This window comes from Dromaius novaehollandiae, chromosome 1 (assembly GCF_036370855.1).
Source record: "Dromaius novaehollandiae isolate bDroNov1 chromosome 1, bDroNov1.hap1, whole genome shotgun sequence".
NCBI classification, from domain to species: domain Eukaryota; kingdom Metazoa; phylum Chordata; class Aves; order Casuariiformes; family Dromaiidae; genus Dromaius; species Dromaius novaehollandiae.
This window is the reverse complement of record NC_088098.1, coordinates 211,942,850-211,966,117: the sequence shown is the minus strand read 5'-3', so window position 1 is coordinate 211,966,117 and position 23,268 is coordinate 211,942,850. Positions and strand designations below refer to the sequence as shown.

General features: G+C 39.9%; 1 protein-coding gene across 5 annotated transcripts in view; it reads left to right on the top strand.

Annotated features, from left to right (window-relative positions):
* DLG2 (discs large MAGUK scaffold protein 2) overlaps positions 1–23,268 on the top strand; it is a 999,439-nt gene that overhangs the window by 109,942 nt on the left and 866,229 nt on the right. For all 5 annotated transcript variants that reach the window (XM_064505171.1, XM_064505176.1, XM_064505174.1 and 2 more), the window contains one exon: positions 14,716–14,861. In XM_064505171.1, the coding sequence (XP_064361241.1) occupies positions 14,716–14,861 (146 nt within the window). The remainder of the gene's footprint in view (positions 1–14,715; positions 14,862–23,268) is intronic.

Sequence of the window (23,268 nt, the reverse complement as noted above, 5' to 3'; positions counted from 1 at the left end):
TAAAATTTGCCACCTGCATGTAGTGATTTTTGAAACTGCTATCTGGAGACAGATTTGCAAGTCCTTATTATGTTTGTCTGCCTTCAGAGAACTTTTCAATAATTTATTTCAGATAATTAGTATTTATTAATTCTTTTCTTACATCCAAGGTGTCATTTGAAATCTTTCCTCTTAATTTTAAATAATGAAGTTCACTTCCTGACATGATTTTAAATAATAAATTGAATTGCACTTTCTGACATGATTTATCATTCTAAGAACTGTTAGAATACCATTATCTTGTTAGAACAATGCCTAGCTTTTTATTAAGGCAAGCATACCAAAAGGAACATACTAAGACAGCTTAGCCTATCATATTTGATATCATCAAAGTGTGATAGAAATACTAACAAATTGATCTTCACAACCTTACTGTGCACTGAATAAGTACTTATAACACATTAAGTGAATTACCAAGGGCAATACAGTGAGTTAGTGGCAGAGTCACTGTTAAGACTGTTTTCCTGACAATTCTCAATGCTTAAATTAGAAGACTGTCTTTTTTTTCCATCTCTATGTGCTGTTACAGACAAGAAGTGATAGCTACGTGCTTTGTTTTTTAGGGACCAAAAGTAATTTTCGCATCAATATTTGCATCATGCCGCAATACTGCAAAAAAAGCATTTTGTCTCCCAGTCCTTATGATAGTTAGTTATTCATGTTCCACTCCACAATTTAGTGTTTTAACAGCAGAAAGAATTAGCAACAGACTTCCATAGGTGCACATATACTGTCTTTCTTTACTGTCCTCAGATTCCAGCTTGGACTTGAGATTTCATTCGAAATAGTTATTCACAAAAACTTTTGTGAAATAATTCTTAGATAATCAGTTGTATTCAGTCTTCTTTACTGAGAAGTTGATGCTTTTACAAGGTTGATTAACAAGGCAAGTTCTTTAAAAGCTAATCTTGTATTGCTGGGGAGCTATGGAGAGAGATGACCTGTAACACCAAAACAGGTCCTAAATCTTTATCAACTAACACAGAGAACAAACCAATAAATAAACGAAAAATAATGCAAACACAATGCCCATGCTTTAGCCTAAGAACAATTTCTGACTAGAAGGGAGGAAGTGTCACAAAATATGTGGGTCCACTCAGGGTCTCAGAATGGCCTTTTTACATGAGGGACACTCAGACTGAGATCCAGTTCCAGACCAGGACGCCTGCATTTAGGTGTCCATACATGCACTGTTTAAGCTCCCGTGGTCATGGATAGGGGTCCTGTCAACCCAGCTGGTGGAGTCTTTGCAGTGTCTGTGGTTCACCCTCTACCAAGGAGTCTAATGTCTCAAGATTAGGGTCTTGACTCAGCTGCCTCAATAGAAGTGTCCAAACTCCATCTGCATCTCCAGAAAGGTATCTCCAGATCTCTGGAAGTCCTGTGTCATATCTACCGACCCTATGGGGATCTCTAATAGCAGCAGACATTTAGGGCACTGAAACTGCCTACGGGAGCTACATTTACATTACTTCAACTGAATCCCACGCTCAGATGCTAGAATATCAGGCAGCATTTACAAAATGAGAATAGAGCATGAGTCCATGCGCCTGCCAGGGTGGCACTGCCCCTGGGAACATGTGATAAGTTCCTGTCACTGTGCAAGTCACGGGTTCTTCTGCACTTCTATGGCTTCTAACAAAGGACTTAGCACATATGAGTGGAAAATAATCTCTGCTGTTCCAGCTGTCAGCATCCATGATATCCAGGCCAGCCTTTGCAGCAGATATGACAAACTTACTTTATCTCCAAAAAACATCCCAATTCATAGCAAGAGTTGATAGGAATACCTGAAGTTTTCAGCCTGTATTTAACTCACTGACCATTTTAGTGTCAGGAGGTTGACAATGTTGGCCTTGTCTGTCCCTTCCTAAGCCAGCCTGCTTTAGCATTTTTGTGGTCTAGGATGGCTGGTGGAAGCTACTGCTGAGCTGGGATCTTCCTCTGTGAGCAGCCCACCATTATGAGGAGTTATACTTATTTTTTTCTTTGGTTTCAGTGGCAGGACACTGGGGCATGACATTCTAATTCACGGGGTGTGGGTCACTTCCTTCATTAGCATTTATATAATACCTTTTAATTAGCATATCCCTTTCTGCTTCCCTGGGTTTTTCTGTCAGACCCTTTTAAAGATGCTGCAGTAAAGTTTTACGAATGATTTATCTTGAAAAATTGTATTTTGTTAATAATCACAGTACTATACTCACAACATTAATCTTCTCATGATAAAGCTCAAACTTGATATAATAAATGGTGAATTTGGGAACATTTTTTGTAAAACACGTCCTCCTGCTGTCCTGATGCCTACTGGAAATCTTAGGGGGGCAAGAGGCCCTCTTCAAGAAACATATCACAGAATTTCTTCCCTGCAGGAGTTAGTGAAAGAAAATTTGCAAAAGTATTTCATGAGTAAATACATACCTTTAAGTTGAGTGAAAACTTAAATGACCGACATCATTAAAAAAAAGTTGCACCGACTCCATTAATCAGTCAATTACATGAGAATGAAGATAATGAGAGCAGTAAAGAGATTCCAGACCCGCAAATACTTGTGTAAGGTAGACAAGATTTTCTTCTTCAGATGGAGACCAGCAAATGTAAATGAATTTACATGAAGTCTCTTAGCTGTTACTGAACCCATGAGAATATAAAGTGAAACAAATTCAAGCATGACCGATGAAGTCTTTTGATGTTCATGGAAACCTGCAATACAAGGTTAGACCAATTAGTGCAATGACTGTAAATGTTAAGTGTAGATAACTAAAGTCACAGAATAAAGTCACTCCAGTGAAAGGGTTCACTTAAGTTATAATTTATTATATCAGAGTAGCAATCTTAAGGATTGTACTAGACATTGTGGCAAATGCGTTCAAGGGTCATAAGCCAGAGTTTATAAAAGTGCAACCCATAATTTAAACTTGTATAGAAGCATTCATTCAAAGTGTTTTACAAACATTAATTAATTAAGCTGTGTAACACCCCACTGTGAGCCTATAGGTAAGTCAAAGCATTCGTACCTCAATTTTACACAAGGTTAAGCTGAAGTGCAGAAAGGTTGATTTGCCTGAGGTCACACAGCAAGTCAGCGGAAAAACTACAAATAGAATCCGCAGCCTGAAGTTCTCATTTCCATGTTTTTACCACTTACATTACACTTCCCACCAGCAAAATGAAGGGGATGAAAAAGGCAGCTGAAGTGGTGAGACTTGGAATATAGTTAACCCAGTTTCATACACGTGTTCTTCTTTTTCTGCAGCTTACGCACATATCAAAAGGATAGGCTGGTTTTAAATTATGTGGATCTTTATTCCTTCTGCACCGATCTTTCACATACTTTCTTTAAAATGCAAACATTGAAATATTCTGTCATCTTTAGTATTAAATATAACTGGGCAGAAAATGGGCAACTCTCTTGAGTTTCATGCATGTGACTTTACACCGTTAACATCCATCCCCTGCAACTGGTTTGACACTCTGTGTTTTCCCACTGCGTGGCCATGGTCCTTCTGCACGCCCTCTGGCCCTGGTTAGCCTGGCTGGTGGGCAGTCAACCCGCTGTGCTGGGAGTGCAGGAGGAAGAGGAAGATGGAGGCTGCAGCCTGTAGTTGGAGATGTTCAACTTCTCAAGGTGTCTCACCAAAAATTAAAGCTGAGTTGCAGCTCAGTGCCTCTCATGTTGCCCGATGGACCACTGGCACACGACACCACAGACTGGACAAACAGGAGTTTTGTGCTTTGGTACCAGAACAAAGTTGGATGCTGAGAATAGAGGGTGATGCCCTGTTAAAAAACAGGGTCTTGAACTGTGTAGGCATGTACTGTCCCACTAAAAGGAGACTCTGAGGTGTTCACAGTGAAAGGATAAAAGAGAGACAGAGGGAAAGATGTTCCTAGGTGAGACCTTGAAGTGGAGAGATTAAAGGATGGAAAAAGTTGCTCTGGGTAGGTGAAGGAACTGAGAAAGTGTATCAAAACACAACCATGTTTTAATTTTTTTTCTAAGCTTTATATTAAAGAATATTAAGGAAAAAGGGGTTGGGTATGAAGATGCTCCTTTGTACGTAGAAGAAAAAGGCCAGTAAGCAATTATTATTATCACCTTATAGATTCTTATTGGGTTTTCCTAAAAATGCTCTTACACTGTTTTGGGCTTTGGAAAAGTGTGCCTGGTTTGGATTTCTTACTCTCGGAGATTCCTAATGAACCGCTCCCTGAAATGTTACCCCAGAATAAGCCAATTTGCCATTTATTGCATTTTTTAGATATGGCTCATCAGTGTTAAGTTAAGGACTGGGTATCTGAGATTCCTACACTCTTCAATAGCAGACACAGTGAGGAGAAAAGGGGGGAAAAGGAGGAAGGGTGTGAGAGTAATGTGTGACATTTCATGTGTTGGGAGATGACATTAGTCCATCCCAACATGCTACATGTTCAATCTATTCTCAGCGTGGGCAACATCAATTACACAAGTGTGTCTTCTGTTTGCTCCAACTGAGCAAGTCAATTCTCGTATGTGGAAGCAAGGCATTTATGGAGGTCAAGAGGGAAGAGTGATAAGAGGAAGCACTTGAAAAAATATGCCCTGAAGTACAAGCCCTATACAGGTATCTGCTTCATGATGATGTATTTTGCATGGTACGGGGGTTCAAACTAGTTCGGGAAAAGGAGGACTGGTGATTTTAGCAACCCGCGGTAAATATGAAGGCACAGTGTAAAGAGTGGCTGATGCAGAAGCTCCTGTGCTGAATTTGTTGTAAGGCTGTACTGTAACAGCAGAGCTGTAATTTTGCTGTATGACTGCAAGTGTCAGAAGGTAAAATACGCAAGTACCCTTTGAAAAGTCAGATCCTCGGAATATAAATGGTGAGCCAAGTGGATTAGACAGTCTGCTCCCTTGCTGGCCTTTTCCTTGCCTCGGATGGCATGTAGGGCACTGTGTCAGGCAAGCTGGAGGGATGCCCTTGCCGTGCCCTTGCAACATCACCCTCGTGTTTTAAACTGATGTGAAACAGCCTCCCAGGTTCCTGCCAAGCTACTGGTGCCTTATTTGTGCACTGGAGCCGCAGTGCTCTTTCTCTGTGATATGAAGAGGGACACCCGGGCATTGTGTTGCTGCGTGTTCGAGAGCTCTCGCTTGCATGGACACACTCATCTCTTCGTGCTGACAACAGTTAGAGGAGACATGTATGTTCCCTGCTCCCCTTCTCCTCTTCAGTTCATAAGATGGTGCTTCAGTTCTTTATAAAAACAAATCGCTTTTACTGAAGAAGCCTAACGATTTAGGGAGGAATTACAGTCAGTGAGTTGAACCTATGCACTGCCGTGATTAATCCTGTGACCCAGCAGGCCACCCGAAGTGGCAGTGACCTAATTGCTCTAACTCCCCCCAGGATTCCTGTGCTATTCCTAAGGGTGCTTCAGATCTCTCCGGAGGAACTGCTGGCACACACGGTGTGTGAAGCCACAAGCCAGCGCTATTAACCTGGGCTAGCAACTTGCAGCTGCAGATCTGGTCAGATGCCATCAGCTGCAAACTTCCTTTGCCTTCTGCAAAGTGCCAGCTGCTCGTTCGGCTGTGTGCACTGGGGCAAAACCGCCGAGGGGGGCAAGGTGGGCAACCAACTCTTTGGGTTCCTGCGAGTTTCAGCAAGCTGGGTGCTACAGGGAGATATCTGATGGGGGTGGCCCCTGGCTGGACTGCTGAGTACCTGCAGCTACCCCAAGTCCCGAATTTCCCAATGTGTGCTGTAAACACTAGCTCTTTGATTTACCACACCTGCTCCCAACCTATTTGTTTGCAGCTGTAGTGGAAAAGTGCATATAAAACTAATCTGACTTAGAAAGTATTATAGAATGATGCACCCTTTTCTGTTTTTTTTCCCCTCCATGTTCTATGGGAAATTGGCTTTGCAGCTGGTTCCTTTCCAAGATTAAAAAAAGGCAGAACAAATATGTAATCTGATTTTTTCCCTATTACTCCTGCCTCAGATATGAAAATATGCCCGCAGTTTCGAAAACCTATTTTACAGTAAAACTTTGACAATTTTTCTTAATTATCCCTGTTTAAAGAAATCATATCTTGAGCATTTTCAACAGAAAAAAATCACATGAGAAAGAAATGGTATGATTGAGCAGCCTTCCAGTATTGAGCTCTAATAGAGTTGTCTGAGTGTGTGTGTTGAACCACTCAGAAGAAAGCCTCTTCATAGCTTCTGTGACCCACAGTCAGGCTGCGTGGTCCTCTGAAAGGATCAGAAATGAACAGTAATAACTGCCAAATGCTGCACTGAAACAGGGGAAAATCTTTCCAGTAATGGCTTTGGAGCCAACCCTCAACACACTGAATAAAGTATCGTCCCGAAAGTATATGTTATTGTCTTTCATAAATAACTTTCAGGGTTTCAGACTGCCACATGCGGAGCAATACGCAGTATTTTCAGGTATAAGTTTATAGGAAAAGAACCTGATACAGACCATCATTTTTCAAAGAAAACTTTGTCATTTTCTGAAAGGTCTGTTCTGAAGCACATGCAACCTTTCTTAGTGTTTCCTTAGCTGTCACTTTTGAACACTTAGTCATATTAACAGCACTTGCTGTTTTCATAGCTTTCTGGTGGAAAAATTCCTAGGGCAGGTTCAGTTGTATGCCTGGTTGTCTGTGACGCTTCAGCCAACAGCAGTAGGTGCAAAGCAGCCGGCGTGTGCTCGTGAGCCTGTGCTGATTCTTGCAGACTGTGCGCTGATCTGCAGGCACTCGCTTAGCGTGGCTAAAATGAACCACCACTGCCGGATTTGGGGTTTCTTGCTTGGCTTTTCTGCAACTTAAGCTCCAGAAACAAAATGAGTAGTACTGAGTGCTGCGTTTACCAATTTAATCTGCTGTGCCTACTTTACATTGTGTTTCTACACATGTATTGAACCTTTCTAGCACTTTCTTTTCTTCTTCTATAGAAAATATAATTAGCAGCTGTAGATGTTCAGTATAACATATTGTCAATAGCAAATGTGCAAATCCAGACTGAGATGCTTATTTATGAGTAAGAAGTTAGAATATATAGGCAAAACTGTAGCAGTACAATCAAGATCATCACCAAACAAGCTTAAATACTGACTTTATTTTATGAGGTATTGTTTTCTAGCTTTTACTTGCTAACATAAACATCATTCACATAGAAAGGGCTGCAGCAATTATTTTGTCTTTTCTGTGCTCAGCAATCTGTGTTGAATACTTTATCCTTATTCGGTTTGAGGCAACTGCCTCTGAAGCAGAGATTCCTAGCTGAGCAGTTTGGGAGAGCTCTGATTGTATTTTGGGTGTATTACAAAAACAATAATGATACTATTGTACAGTACATCCAAAAGTGCAGAAGATTTTTTTGTAATGTATCTAAATAGCTATCACAAAGGTTATTACTAAATAATCTTTTAGTGATTTGTTATAGCATATAGAATATTTCAGAGCTTCGTCTTTAAATGATCTCATTTTGCCGAGTTCTGTACCTGAAGAATAATAGTTCCTGCCTGAAAGAAATTACAGTCTAGATATGCAAAAGATCATAGGTTCATTGGATAATTCTGGCTGGGAGGAACCTCAGAAGGTTATCTAGTCTAACCAGAAGGGATTTGTCCAAACAAAAGAATCAAGACAGGTCAATAACAGAAATTGTATTTCTTACTACTCAATTTGGTACATGTTCCACTACAGTATGCTGCTTTTAATAGATTTAGGAACATTCGTCAATTGTAGACATTTGACAGAAGACCTCAGCACTGTTTCACCGCCTTCATTTGATAGATGACCTTTTCTTTCCTTCAGTACTAATGCTCGCTGTTGGGTTGGCATCTAAGCTTATGGTTTCTCTTGCACCAAAACCTTGCCATGAGGTGCCTGAATTTCCTTTTCACTTGACATACCTTGATGTTACCCCTACCAACTGAAAATGGTAAGCCTTCAACGTTTCCTTTATTTTTGAATTTCACACCACTTTTATTAGTGAAGGTCCAAGGCAAATATAAGTGGACCCCTGGATGAGATACAGCTGAAGATGGGAAAGGCATTTTTGGCTGCTCTGCACCAAGGGAGGCTAATGGGGGCAGGTTTGGGCTCCCCAGGTTCATAAAGCTATGCACCAGCTTGATAACTGGAGATATGCCATCCCTCACAGAGGGTTTGCACCATGGTTTTAGTTTAGTCAAAAATTCATCCGATTTCAAGTTAAGTCATTTTCTTCCATTGCTTTGCAATTTATCTATCCTGAACAATGCTGTGATGACTATTTAACTCATTATGGAAACATTTTGCTCAAAAAAGCCACAAAACATAGTTGTGTTCAATGAAGTGTGTTATCTAATCTCTCTTTGGATTGTTTCCATGGGCAGGGCTTGCTCCTGGCAGGCTGGTTCAATCTCTGATCACTTCCCTGCTACTTGTGAATCAGTTTTGCTTCTTGAACAACATCCTGCAGAATCCTCCTTACTCCCACCTAATAGTTCAGACCAGATGGCTGAAGCTGACCCAGCATAATCTGCTCCCCAGGATGTAAATGATGCCATTTAGATGTTTGCTGTAATGTTCCCTGAGTTAAAAAAAAAAAGGACTTGCAACAAGGGCCTATGACGAATGACTTTATTTTGATTTGCAGAGTTACGCCAGACAGTAGTCCATTTGTGCTGGGTTACACAATACGGAAAGGTACATATCAGACACTATCCTGCATACAGACAAAAAGGCTGCCCCAAATTGCCTGGAAAGGAAACAGCTTGTGTTTGCATGTTGCCTTAGACCCCCATTCCACCTTGTCCCTGAATGCCCTGGAAAAACAGATGGGAGTTATACTGCAAAGCAAGTCAGGGCACTGGCACAGTACAGGAAAAATGAATTACAGAGCTAAGGACCTCTAGAAGAAGGGGAAAAAGAAAAAAAATTTCTTTTTATCCTACAGAGTATTAGTCCCAGTTTCCTGATCTGGGTCTATAGAAGTAGAATTTTGGGTCTATACAACAGAGAACTTGCTTCTTGGGTAAGGAGATTCTACACTGTTAATGATGTTACAGTTAATTGCAAAAATATACAGCTATCTTGAGAAAACAACAGGCAATACCTGCAGATACCAGAATATTGGTGCCGTTTCTAAATGGTCTCAAGATGTCATCCACATGCAGTGAACAAGGGTGGTAGCAAGATCTATGTCAAAAAGAAATCCTCTCTCCCTGCTAAGCACAGACGAAGGTGACAGCTTTTGGAACAGCCGTTATCATGGTACATTCTCTTCCTGCAGGTCAAGACATGCTGTGGTGGGTAGGTGTCTATAAACTCGGTGGACTTGGGATAAAGTCTGATGAGTATAATTGCTTACACTGTTCTGTTACAAGTGGTCACATGTGTAGTCAAATCACTAAGGAACTAGCATTTGCTGACACATGCAATACAACTTCAAGCCAAGTGATGCACAAGATTATCCTTTTAAGCTTCATTGTTTGTGTTCTATGAAATATAGATGGCATCAGGAAGACTGGCATCAGCCGGTTTGTTACTGGAATACAGCCTTTCCTCTTTCTCTCCCCTCTTTGGAAATGCAAAAGAGAAGCACCAGATTTTTCTGTCCATTTCTGTCGTGGTTTTCGTTAGGCCATCCATTTTCTGAGTCCAGACTGCTTTTGACACTTCGCAAGTCTGTCTCCACTGTGCAGCAGTCTGGTAGAACCACACAAGCTCAAGCTGAGCCTCTCTGCATGTTGCACTATATCACACTGGAAAGCCCATCTTACAATATTCCCTCTGCTTAACGCTTTGCATCAGTTAGGCACATACGAAGTGCAGCTGCAGGTCAGCTGGTGTGAAGGAGTTATACTGGGGTAATCCCACCTGCTCACTGCACTGCTATGTATGTGCCTTAATGGTTAAATGCCTGAATATGAATAAAAGTACTGAAATGCATTTGACACCTACCAATGTTTCCCTGTGTATGTGAAAATCAGAGATGACAAAGTAATATACTTGATCCTTGATCCAGCCTTCAGGCTACCAGCTAGACTACTGTGACTCACATGGCTGAGGACTGGGGTCAGTGCTGAAGAGGGCACCAGGACACACAAATAAGAGCAAAAACTGATCACCTCTCTCAGCTGTCTTTAAACCACAGTGAAATAAAGGAGAAAGCTTGTTGGAGTGACAGGTTCCTGCACCATTCCTAGTGTGCCAGGCATCTATCCCAGGTCTGCTAGTGCAGCCACATCTACCCTTCCCTGCTTCTACGAAGAGTTTTTTTTAAATTTTTATTTTATTTTTTTAATGGAATAACATTGTCCTGAATCGACTGGCGATTCTGAAGCTGCTGCAGGTCGGATGCGGTTCACAAAGGGATTGACACACCTGGTGTCATCACTTGCAGGCCTCCACAGTTCAACTCTATCGGTTTTGCCTGTCTTTGAGGCCTTGTGAAATTTTCTTAGCCAACATTATAGGGCTCTTAATGCTTGCTTTGAAATGGAAGGAAATATAAAAGTGTATGTTGTTATTATTCTTGTCCTTTAATCTTTCCTCAAAAGTTAGTCCTCTCAGACCTTTAATCATCTGTCTTTGTCTGAATTCCCTTCAATTTACCTCTATCTTTCTGGTGCTGAAGTGCTTAGAGATGAATGAAGAATTGTATTGCTTTATCTTATTTTTCCTCATTAGGATGCTAGGGAAAGCTCATGGTCACAGAAGACAGAAAATAGTTTAGGCTATTCTAATTTTTCTCCTTTTCATATTATTTAACCCTTCTGCCATGAGAGTTGTAACGTTTCCCTATAATGAATGCATATTGTGATGCATAAAAATTGGAACAAAACCTGTACTGAAATAATGGTCCTAGGGTTGCAGAATCGATCATTCAAAAGTCAGGAAATGACACAGTTTAGGCAGCCTATTCAGCTTTGTCTGATCACGCATTATTTTTTCTGCATAGCTGCTGCCTGAAAGAAAGGTCTCTCTTCTGCGTGAGACATTGTGTCTTCTCCTATTATTCTTTCTCCAAATTATTTTGGTTTAAGTTTTCTTTTTTTTTAAAAAAAAAAAGTGAGATGAAGAGTGAGCACAACTCAAATTTCAGCCAAAATGATTAAATTTTTAAAAAATTGTGGTACTTTACACTGAGAAATGGATCCAATTTTAGCAAGCGAAATTGCTACTTGGCATATCTATAAAGGTTAGCTCCTGCTTGTTCTTGCCCAGGTGTGTAAAACAGGAGAGGGGGGTCCTTGGAATTTTTCTGCAGAATACAGTGTCACTTCCAGGAATGGCATACTTGTTCGCAGACATTTGTAAAGCAATACTGATGTTTTTTCTATGACGCTGATGTAGTGAAAATTTATTTTCCTGCTTCCTCCGTGTTAGAATTATCCAAAATAAAATCTACCATGGTATCTTTAGGTTTGCTTCATATTAGAATATGTATAATTTCTCATACACAATTTATGCAGAAAAACTGACAAAACATTTGGGCTAGGCTAAGGGAACAGCAAGTGGAGTTTATTAAATAAAGTAAGTCATCTCTTAACAAGCAAATGAACAAATTCAGTTGGACTGAAAATCCAGTGAGATTCACAGACACTTTAACAAGCATAAATTCATTGCTTGACAAAATGTTTGGAGTGATAAAGACAGTAGAACAGTTCCTCTGGTACCAAAACAAGAGAGAGGTTTTGTGCTTACTAAGTTCATCAGTAGTAATATTGCCATTTCTGAATGAAATCTGAACTTGTTTCCACGGAAGGGAGGGAAGATAGTACCAACAACTACAATTTCATCCATGTAAGATGTTAGCCTTTTAGTTGAAGTGTCTTCCTGTGAGCCCCCAATAGAAGACAGACTGTATTTTGATCATTTTACAGGGCAATTATCACGTTCTCACAACTACCTTTTATGGCCTCAGCTCCAAACTTTATTTCATAACTGCTTGATCCCACCACGGCCCTTGCACCTCTTCTCCCCTCCTCAGTAGTATTCAGCTGCTTTCTTCCTCCTAGTAACTGCTTGTTCCTCTGACATAATGGAGATCACACGATAGAGCAGGTTTTACCCAGAGCAAATCATAGACCCTATTTTATGCTAACCTTGATTGACTGCCAGTTACTGCACTTCCATAGTAATTGCAATTTTAGCTTATGGAATAACAATGCAACCGAGTGAATCCTTTGTGCTTTCTGAGATTGTGTAACTACATAAGTACGCTGAAAAGCTCTTCTCTGCGCACCAGTGATCATTATTCCAGTGAAAGAAACATACGGTCTTCTTGGAAAAGACGAGGACCTTTGAAAAGAGACCGAGTTTTTTCGTGTTTATTTTGGTCACATGGATACACATGCATATATGGCTCACCCATTATTTTTAATGAACCCACTAGGGCAAGATAGTCTTTAAAGTCAGACTGAAAGCTCTGTTTTGCTCTTACCTGACTGACTACTGTCAACCCAATTAATACTCCGATCACTATAGCTCTGCCAGCTGAATGCCAGTGCCACAGGGCAATTTCTAGTTTATTTCTGCCGAGTATTTATCTAGAGATAATCACATACTAGTCCAGTATGTTTTACTTGCAGTTACAATATAAATTGACCTGGCATCAAACCACATATTACAAATTTTTGCCGCTCTACTGTGAACACTCAAATGATGGGAAAAAAATCCTCCACACCTGCATTCTCATCGCAGCTACCCTACAGCTTTTCATGTCAAAAGTAGTTCTTAATTTTACTGGTGGAGGTAAATGCTCTTTGTAACATGAAATATAAATTCCTGCAAATATTTCTATTTGTATTGTTCGGCAACATGCTTTTCATAACTGTAAAATAGAGCTCAGTGGGTACTTCCAATGTGTCGCTGTTACTAATGTTAAAATAAAAAATTCTGATGATTTTTTTCCCATGAGAAATAAAGTACATAACAATTCTGAAAGCAGAAAAAGGAGTCCAAAGGAAAGTTCAATTTCAGGTGCTACTATAGAGGGAAGAGTGGCCTTTGACAGAGGCAGAGACTCAGGGCACCTCTGTGCCTTCTCCTGCTCTTTCAGTTCTGCTTACCACATGCAGTCCAGCTTAGCCTCCTATCATAAGAGTTGATCTATAAGAGAAAATGGAGATGAACTTCCAAGGCAGGTTATTTATTACAGCTAGAAACAATGTCTTCCTGGCCCAGACACATGATCTAACCCTGTATGAAAAAATCCCTGGTGTTGTTTTTGAAGTTCAGACACAACCACAATATTTTCCTGCTTGCCAGACAAACGCTGTGGTTAGCGTGGGAAGGTTTTTGTCGTCTGGCTCATGAAGTTTTGCCTGGGCACACACTCTTTCCTTTTAGACGTGCTGGAGTATCCTGGGAGGTTAGGGCTCCTGTTAATGTGTCTCAGTACTTGAGGTATAGACTCATCACAGCCTCCATTAAGAAGTGGTTTTTGATTGTCTGAGTACATCGGGGTTACTTTTAACTCAACCTAATTTAAGGTAACATGCAAATACAACATTTCTTCACCAAAAAAAGAACACAGTCGAGTGTTTATGAAAGACCCTGCGCAAGTACAATAAGCTTGATGTTTCCCTTTCATTTCCTCATCTAAGGTTGGAAAGGTTCCTCTCTCCCCTTCTCTAGTTGACTTGCTGCAGCCTTCCTGACAGCTACCTGTCGAGGGTTGTGCCGCCCTGCACTCTTTATGCCCTAGGTAGCTCTCATTAGACAGAGCCACTCTTCAGAGCACGATAATTTTTATAACCAGGCCCTCCTTTGAAGTCCCACGGGTGTCCAGAGAGATGTAATCTTTCTCCCTGAAACTGTTTTCTTTCTTTTTTGTCTAGGAGAAAGCCTGTCCATTGTTCCTAATGAAAATAATATGTTTTTTCTTTTCTTTAGTGAGTCAAATACATCTGTTAGACCACGTGGCATCCCCTGTACATGACTATGACTAAAATCTTGCCTCAAGGAAGGAAAACACTTCTCTTTCCTCTGATCCTCTTTGATGGTTACATGTGTAGGTTTCAGTGAAAGTGTTTTTACTGCTGAATCTCATATATCTCTGCAGTAGGAAATACATGTGAATAACAATGTGATTAACATCTAGATCTGGCTTATTACTGACTCTTGATTGAAACCAAGCATTGATTAACCACTTTTGAAAGACAACAGGTTTGAAGTGATTAGCCCACAAAAACTTTCTTCAAGTCCTCTGTTCCACCCAAAATACTTTCTTACTGCACCTGCAGCTGGGGCTGAGAGGGGCTCAAATGCTGGGGAGGTGTCTGATAACAAACTTCTCTTAAACTGTTTTGTATCTGTAGGCTTCTAGTTTACTGATCAAAATTATTTGAATTACTTATCCCTGTAGAATGGTCTGTTCTACACTTATTATTCAGGTGTGAGTGTAATATGTTCTTTGAGTCTCTTCTCATACATATTGCTTTATTTCTTTGAAATGATTCATAAGAACCTTTTTAAAATAAGAATACTTCTCAAGAATCTCATTGACATTTCAGAAAAAAAATATTGTGTATTGGTGCTTTCTGCTAGAAATGTAATGTGTGTTTATCATTATCATGTATATTCTGAAAATGTGTAAATATATATCAGCCAAAGATAAACACTGGGGATGCTAAAGACAACATATCAAGTAAATAAAGTAACTTCTTCCTCTTTACAAACAGATATTCAAGAGTTTTATGAAGTGACACTGCTAAATTCCCAGAAAAGCTATGAGCAAAAAATAGAAGAAGCAAACGAAGTTGCAGAGAAATGGGAGAAGACAACACCTCCTGCTACAGGCCATGAAAATCTGCAGGAAAAACAAGAGGTACTTTAACAGATGAAGAATTAAAATACATATAATGAGTCAGATGGCTCAAGCCTGAAAAATGCCATGCCATGATTTATAAGATTGAAGGAATGGCCTTAATTAAGGAATTAGATTAGGATATGGAAGACGTATAGTGTTATCTCTCTGACCTTGAATATGTCACTAAATTCTTCTTCCTTCCAATTGCCATCTGTCAAAGGGGGAATAAAAAAATTCTTTTTCTTTATCCTTCATATATTTTACCTTATACTTGGTATCTGTGATTAGTCCCAAAAGAGAATAAATGTCCTTCACTTGCTAATAAAAGCTGAGATTATTAATACTCCAGTGATAGTATCTTGTCTAAAAATTGTAATCAGACTTTTTATATGTGTGAGGCTATTAGGCCAGAACTTTGCGATAGGCCAAGTGCACAGAGCCATCAACCAAAATAGTCTTCGTATGAGGAAGAGATGAGTAGAAGATGGTTACACACCTTTGCCTTTTTTCTGCAGCCAGTGGAAGGATCTGAAACCTTTCTTTGACACCACAGGTTCCAGTTTGCCTCTGCCTGCTTCCAGATTATTAACTATTAACTAAACCAGTGGTCTAAACTAACTGTCTGCCAATCACATGTTTGTACTTCCAAAGAAATCCAGCAATGTAGCTGTTAAGCAGCTAGACAGAATTAGAGTGGGCATGGACTAGAAACTGCAAATCTCCAGACCAAAATCAAAGATGAGTGAAATGTATAAAAATTTTTGGTGCCCATATGGATAGATAAGAACTTTAAGATTTAAAAGTTGTTCCAGAGCACTTTCCGTAAGCAAGACAATTCATTAGTAAAGACTTTCCTCTTTTAAAAAAATGTAAAAAACCCAGAAACAAATTGTAGTTCTACATAACATTTTATATGTGACTCATTAAAAGGATAAATCAGAATTACAGGCAGCTAGAACAAAAGTCTCTGAAGACATGAAAAAGATTATTGTAAAAATTAATTAGCAAAAGAAGCATTCAGAATTAATGAGAACAAGCATTCAGATTTTGAGCGAAATCAGAACAAATGAGACTAAACATTAATATAGGGTATATCCCATGAATGATTTAAAATTTGAATCCTAGACTGAACACACAGATAGCTAACCTTGCTTCTCTGTCTTTTTTTGCACAAACCTATATGCTTTAAAAAGGTGAAAGTGCATTCTAGCATGTTATCTTTTGAAGTATCCCAGAAAGACAGTGGATCACACACTCTCTTTTCATAACAGCCTCATCAAAGTATTTGACCCTCAACCCCATCTTTTTCAACGTCCTTGCTCTCTAAGGGATATGCTGCTACTCCTATCCAAGGGAATTTAACCTCAGCATTTCACATTGCTATTAATAGAAATATAGGGCTAACTCCAAATTTTGCTGGTCTCATGAAAATGACACTGATTCAAAGCAAACCAGTAGAAAGCTATTGTTTAGAAATTGGAATAATCTGTCCGACCCTGGGTGCTGACGGTCAGAGTCCAGGGTGCCCTCATTTTCAAAGTTGCTGGCTACCCACAAACTGCATCAGTATAATGGGAGGACAAAGTTTTTAGTCCATACCTAGGCATGCTTTTAAGGGTCCAACTTAAGGCACACCAGACTAGAAGCGTAGGCTTTTGTTTTCTTCTTTTGACAGCGCGACATACTATTGACAGTTTAGAATCAGAACTGATTAGCACATGCTGAATGTACCAGATGCTGTACAAATCCCATATAGTACATTGCTTTCTATGAGAAATTGCTCTATGAATATGTATCTCAATAATCTAATATTTCACACAAGTTCTTATTCTTGGCCTACTCCATATGCGACATGATGGAATTGTACTTTCTTTTTCTCTATCCTCAATTACACCTCCCAAATGTGGAAAGAAAAAAACCCTACTTTGTTTAATACAGTGGTATCTCTGTAATAAAGGTCCATGCAGGATCATTCAGTCCAGAGGCTGCCTCCCTTTTGTGCCTTACTTCCAAATGAAAGAAACTTGGCTGTCTATGTATTATTTTTTCTATATAAATTGGTTCTCTTTATTTGTTTATCTTCAGATCTTAACTGTTTATTGAAAAATGAGTGCAGCCTTCACTGTCCAGGTCAGGTAGTCTGTGACCACCCATTTGTACTCACACAATTTGCTTTTCCAAAAGTGCAGTCTTTTAGGTAACAGAAAACTTTAGGTTGTTGTTTGCAATAGTCCCTTGGTTTTACAGGGATGACTAGCTTCTAAACCTTCTCATCAGGCATCTGTGCTCACCATAGCAGTTTGTAATAAGCTGATGCTAGATCTTACAGCTTACTAGGACAGGATCTTCATCCTGTGATGAGAAGAAAGGATCACAATCCATCTTATAACCTCCTATCATTCTCAGAGAAGTTTATGCCTCAGAAGAAAGCCATCTGCCAAATTGAGGGACTGTAATTTTGAATGGCATTTGTGAAGGCAAGCGAAAAGTCAGAGGAGTATACTTGTTCACCATATATACTACAACCAGTTGTATCTAAATTATTAGCATGAATGATCCCATGTACTACTCCATGCCTACAGACAATGGCACTAACAAAACACTTGATAGAGCTCAGCGTTAATCCCTCCTGCTTTTTCACTCTTCCCTCTTTCTTCACCTGCGTGCTTCCAGTTAAACTCTGTGCTGTTCAGGTGTCGACCCTGAAAGAGCTTCTAGCCCCGATGAAATCAATGGACATTTTGGCATGGCCTGGTATATGACCTCCTCTCTATGTATTTAAAACCCATGCATTTGCTTTTCACTCCACCATTAACAATTTTGTTGTTCATTAGAATGATAGATGATGTCAATGTTTCCAGATGCAAAATGCAATATTTCCTGCTATCATATTATTTTCGCATTTCACCTAGTACAGAGACTAAATATATGTGGTAATGTATCTGGCAGAGCTGTAAATGCCATAGACAAAAATAATTTCAGTGGGTGGGTGTTAGTGAAAATGGAAGAAAAAAGGACATATACGGGCTCTTTGTGTGCATGTGTGAATTTATCCTTTTTTTTTCTTTCCCTCCAGTAAATCCTGCTTGACAAAATCAGCTGAAGTTGGTAGATATTGTCAGAGTCAATGAATCTGTTTTGAGGCAAATTCACTATTTACTAAAAAAACTTTACTGAGCTCTACTTGTGAATGCTCGTATTTGTTTTATATATTCACACGGCAGGCAGGGAATGTGACATATCAGGTAATAAATTAAAAACTCCTATGTGTTAGTCATGTTCCAGGAACCCTGGAATATAGCTCTGAAAGAGATCTGAAGAAATCCTCTTGTCCGTACTCCTGCCTTAAGACAGGTCATCTGTATTTGAACTCTTCCTGACATATGTTTGCCTAATCTGGTCTTTAAAACTCCACATGATGGAAAGTCCACAACTTCTCCAGGTAATTTATTCCCTCACTGCTAGAAAGTCTTTCCTAAAGACAAACTGGGATATTCACTGTAATTAGAACGCGTTATTTCTTGTGTAATCCCCAGTAGACATGGAGAAGAGTTTATTCATCCCAGTTCCAAAAAGCGCTTAAACACATGTTTGACTTATCACATGTAATAACATAAGCTTGCAGTTTCTCTGCCTTTCTTCCTCTCACTCTTTTCAAATGACCTTTGTGACTGCTGTTCCTCAGTACAATTGTCGTTTTGGGTAATATGCCCAAGTAACAACAAATCCTAGGTCCTAATGAAAAATCTAGTCTTTGTGGAAAGAAAATGTATAGTTGGCTTAGACTCTTCTGAATGAACTGTGGTTAGAGGTTTGGAATATTCTAATTACCAAACAAAAATCCTTGCAGCACTGTGGAAGGTAATTAGTCTTGAGAGTACAGACACTATGTATAACTGTAAATCTATATGTGTACATATATATATATATATATATATTTTTTTTTCCCCCTGGAAACTACTCTGCAAGATTTGTTTACTGGTGAAAATGCTAAACCTGGGCTTGGGAAGTGTAGGCTTTAATTCTCTGCTGTTCTGTGTGCTTCTTGAGGGACCATATGTGAGGCCACGAGAGGGGGACTTAAGAGCTGAGTCACAAAGGGGGACCAGGAATTGCAGTGTCCGAGGTACCCAGCCTTGTCCACATACTAGTTAAGGACCCTGTCTTCCAGTGCGCTGCATGGGAAGAAATTGATGTCCAAGATTAAGGCCCACAAAAGCCAGAAAACAGCTATAAACTAACAGATAAGAAATTCCAGAAGTGGGGCAAGATGTAAGTTCCTTAAAATTTGCCTCATAAAGATGTGGGCACCTTACCCTAGTTAGGGCTCAGAATCATAAACTCCTTTCTGTAAGTAAGGACATAGCAAGACTTCTGCTGCAATGTGTGTGTAAAGGCACTGCTGATAAGATTTTCCATATGAAGAGGCTACTTGGTTAGGGCGTTTTCCAAGGATGTAGGAAATCCATATCCAGTTCCCTACTTGGCCTGATAGGAGCTGATAGTGCTTCTCTTACCCACAAGAGTGCACCATACATTATGTGAGCAGATGTCCTTCTGCTCTTACTTGTTGGGGTGATTCCAGTTTATATGGAATAATTAAATATTTATCGGGACAGAGTGCTGATACATGACTCCATAGCCTAGTGGTTAAAGTGATTACCTGGGAAAAATTCTCTCTTTGATCCTGCTCTGATTAGTGTTTATGCGCAGTATATTAAGCTTTCTTTGGCATACCCAAGGGTAGAAACCTCCATCCTTAGCAAGTGCCCAAATGTCAAGGTTGAAGAGTCACAGGGGCAAAGCCCCTCTCCCTAATTTTCACTCAAGCCTCTTCCACCTCCCTATGGTCACCATTGTGTATCTTTGAATCTGGAAGTAGGAGAGCTCAACAGCACAGTGTAAAAGCCCCACTCCAAACATCTAATGCGTAGGACTCTACCCCAGGAGCTATGAGTTCATCCCTCAAACTCTGTTTATGAGAAGGCCAGAACCAGGAGGATGCTGCACGGAAAGGGGAGGGTTAGTGGTATGTGATGGGAATTGTGTTCTGAGTACACCTGATTAAGCAGGTTGCAAGGGTACATCAGGGACAGTGAGTCTGTGGATCCTGACAGTGCTTAGGCGTGTAGCCAATTGGTACGATGCAGACAAGATCCTTTCTGGACAGCTACCTTGAGAACCTTGAGAACATGGCTGTGGAAAGCTGACAATACAAAGATAACATGCCTTCAAAGGTCTGAGGATCTCAGCTACTTTTAAACTGAGTCATTTCTAGCTGCAGTAATAAAACACCCACACTGGCTTAAACCAAGCTATTATTGTCTTGCCCATGTAGCCTGTTACCTAGTCTCCAACAGGGACCAGGAACAGATGCCCAGGGAAAAGTAAGAAAAAGGACAAGTATGTGTAATGGGCATTTTAGATGTTTTGCAAGTCTAATCTTAATTTCTTTGGACTAGAAGCAGAGAAAGCATTCAGTGCTGGGAAACTCAGTATTACCTTATTTTATAAACATTCAGCAAAGCATTCACCACAGCTCGCATGCTGACTGGGGATGTGCCCAATTTGCTGACGGAAAATCGTGAAGACAGGGTTTGTTTACAGCCTGGCTTCTGCCAAAGAGCTTCATTACTTTCTTGGACCAAGCACTGTAAAACCAGCATTCACAGCTTGAAGCCCTTTCTTGAAATTAGGGCTCCTAAATTGTCCCTGTTGGAGGAAAGAGACTTTTTTCTTCTCATTCCAAGGAAATGAAAGATATGGATTCAGGTTGAGTGGTTTAAAATCAGATTTTCTGCTACTCAGGAGACTGTTCTTGCCCTATCGAGTTAAAGATAATGCTGGGGATGGGGTACTCTCCATCTCTTCTGTCAAAGTTTTGCAACTGTGTAGCTGAGAAGAGCAGTTAAATGGAGTCAGAGAGTGGGTGTACAGGTCTGAGCCTGGCTCTTCAGCTTAGCAAACGGGTCACTTGCCTGGGAGAAAAGGTTCTCCCTTCCCAGGACACTCTGCATTGCGTTAAAAAGTCACTAGATAAAAGATGCCTCGCACTTAAATGTTGTGTAGATAAATACAATTAAAAGTGTGAGATGCTTAGAAAATACAATAATGGGGAACATAAAAGTACCTAGATGGAGGTATCCATCTGGTAAAGCAAAAATTGAATTGCTCTTTAGCTATGACAATTGTAATACTGCTTGAAGCTACAGGCTTGTGCTCAGCTCCAGACGCTCATTAAAAGACATAAATTTACCCTTGTTTTAACCTCTGTTTTCATTAGTTTGGTCTGCAGCGCTACTTATTTCTGGTCAGCAGTGTTTTGACCTTTATTCAGATAGAAGATTGAGGTGAAGGAAAAGAACACTCTGCTGTCAGTCTTGCATATAAATCTTGTAGATGGAGGTCTGCTTTTCCGTGTATCAAAGCATGAAAAGACTGTTAACGTATGGGGCATCTGGTGCAGATGTCTAGCATATTGAACTGCAATCGTTTGCAATTACTGTGCGAACTTGGTCATCACACACCAATCTCACATGCACAATCTACATTCAGCACAGCGGGATATCATCATTGCTCTGGGATGGTCCCCAGAGATTCCAGTTCTTGGAGTTCATTTAATTCCTGTTGTTCCATGCATTTCTTATGTTTAGAGGCTCATTTTGCAAAGACAGCCAATTGCAGCATGCAAAATGAATCCTCCTATTCCTGCCTGCTTCAGGAATGCCTGCTATCCTTGTACCCAGCTATTATAAACATTGTAATTACTTCTTTGTCCTTAGTTTAAGTGCCTGCTTGTTAAAAGTTCCAGCAGTAAAACCCTTACTTCAAAATTCTTCAGCCTGGAGCAATTATCAAACCATTAATCTGTTTCACACTAGCAGCTTGTCTAAAAAACTTGGATCTGCAAGACCTCTCTATATGAACGCATAAAAATTCAGTTGCTTATCTGTATTCTTGTTTGTTTTCTTTGCTTGTATCCAGGTATGGCTTTAATTTGTAAGTCTTGGTTTACTCCCAGGAGCTGATCTGATTCTGTTGAAGTGATTATACTTAATTCACAAGAGTCATTAGGTATGATCAACCATAATGTTTCATTAGAAGGGTTCAGAATATTCAGTTTTATCTGTCTGTTGCTTGACTAGATTTAGCTCCTACAGTATACATTTTTCAGATCAAATGCAGTTTGCGTCTGTGGGTTGACTTTGTATCAGAGCCAATTCACTTGTAATTCTCTTTGGCACTAAGTTCTTTTTCAGGAAGGCAGCAGTCTTTTCAAGGGGTATAGTAAGCTATAGTATAGGGGACATCTTGATTCTGGTTTTGTTACAGATGTGTCCCTTTTGCACCCAAGAGTGTGTGAAAACCGTAACTGGATATTGTTTAATGACAATGCTGAAGTCTGGCTTCATGGGGCTATCTTTACACAATACTTTGGTATTTTTATTTTCTATACATGAATAAAAAGGTCTGCTTTACTTCCAGAGATTATTTTATACACCTGCTTTTTCCAGTGGTTTGACTAACGTTTAGAAATGGATAACTGCAAAGTCATCCTGTTATTAAAACCTTATTTATGACTAGCTTCAGCTAAATGTCTTACCCATACCTGGTGTCTATTTATAAATTTGTTTTTTGTTCTGTAGCTTGTCAATAACTTGAGTGCCAGCACGTCTGTTAAATGTCACTTTAGAGTTGCTTCTGAGTGTGTTTCAATGTGGTCAGGCCAATGCTTCCATTTTAAAGCAAGAAGTTGTATGTATGTAAAACAGTGTCATTCTGTGGACAGAAATACTCCAGAATACAGCATGCTCCGTATTCTCAAATTTCTACAGAAGGAGAGTTTTCTGAGGAGGGCATAAAGTTGAGAGTAGGGAGACGTGCATGTCGTGTCCCTCGGAACAGATGTTCTCCGTCACCTTGGCCAAGTCTCAGAGACAGACATCGCTCTTCTGCCCTCTGCTTGTGTCTGAGTAGACTTAGAGGTGATCACATTCAAAGCTTTTTCATTTGTTGCTTCTCACTCCCATTTTAACATCACCACTTGTGCTGGTGTGCCTTGCATAAGAGTTTACGGGTCTCACTGAGAAATTTTGTCAGGGAAATTTTGTTTAGTGTAATTTTTTATTTTTTTCCTGTTTACACTGGTGGGGTGGAGAGCACAACTGGGATTTCTGCATTAAAGAAACTAAACCAGATCAGCAGTTGTGAGAGTGTCACATCTACCACAGCATGTTTGTTTGTTTGTTATTTTTTTTCCACACATATAATATGCCTATCAAACAACCTCTTGGCAGTTTTCTGATCTGGGATTTGTTATTACATCTGCAAAGGATTGGGAGCAGACCAGAACAGCTGCTAGGGACCAGAAACAATAATTTTCCCCAATGAAAATATGCCTGAATATTAACAAGCATACAGAATT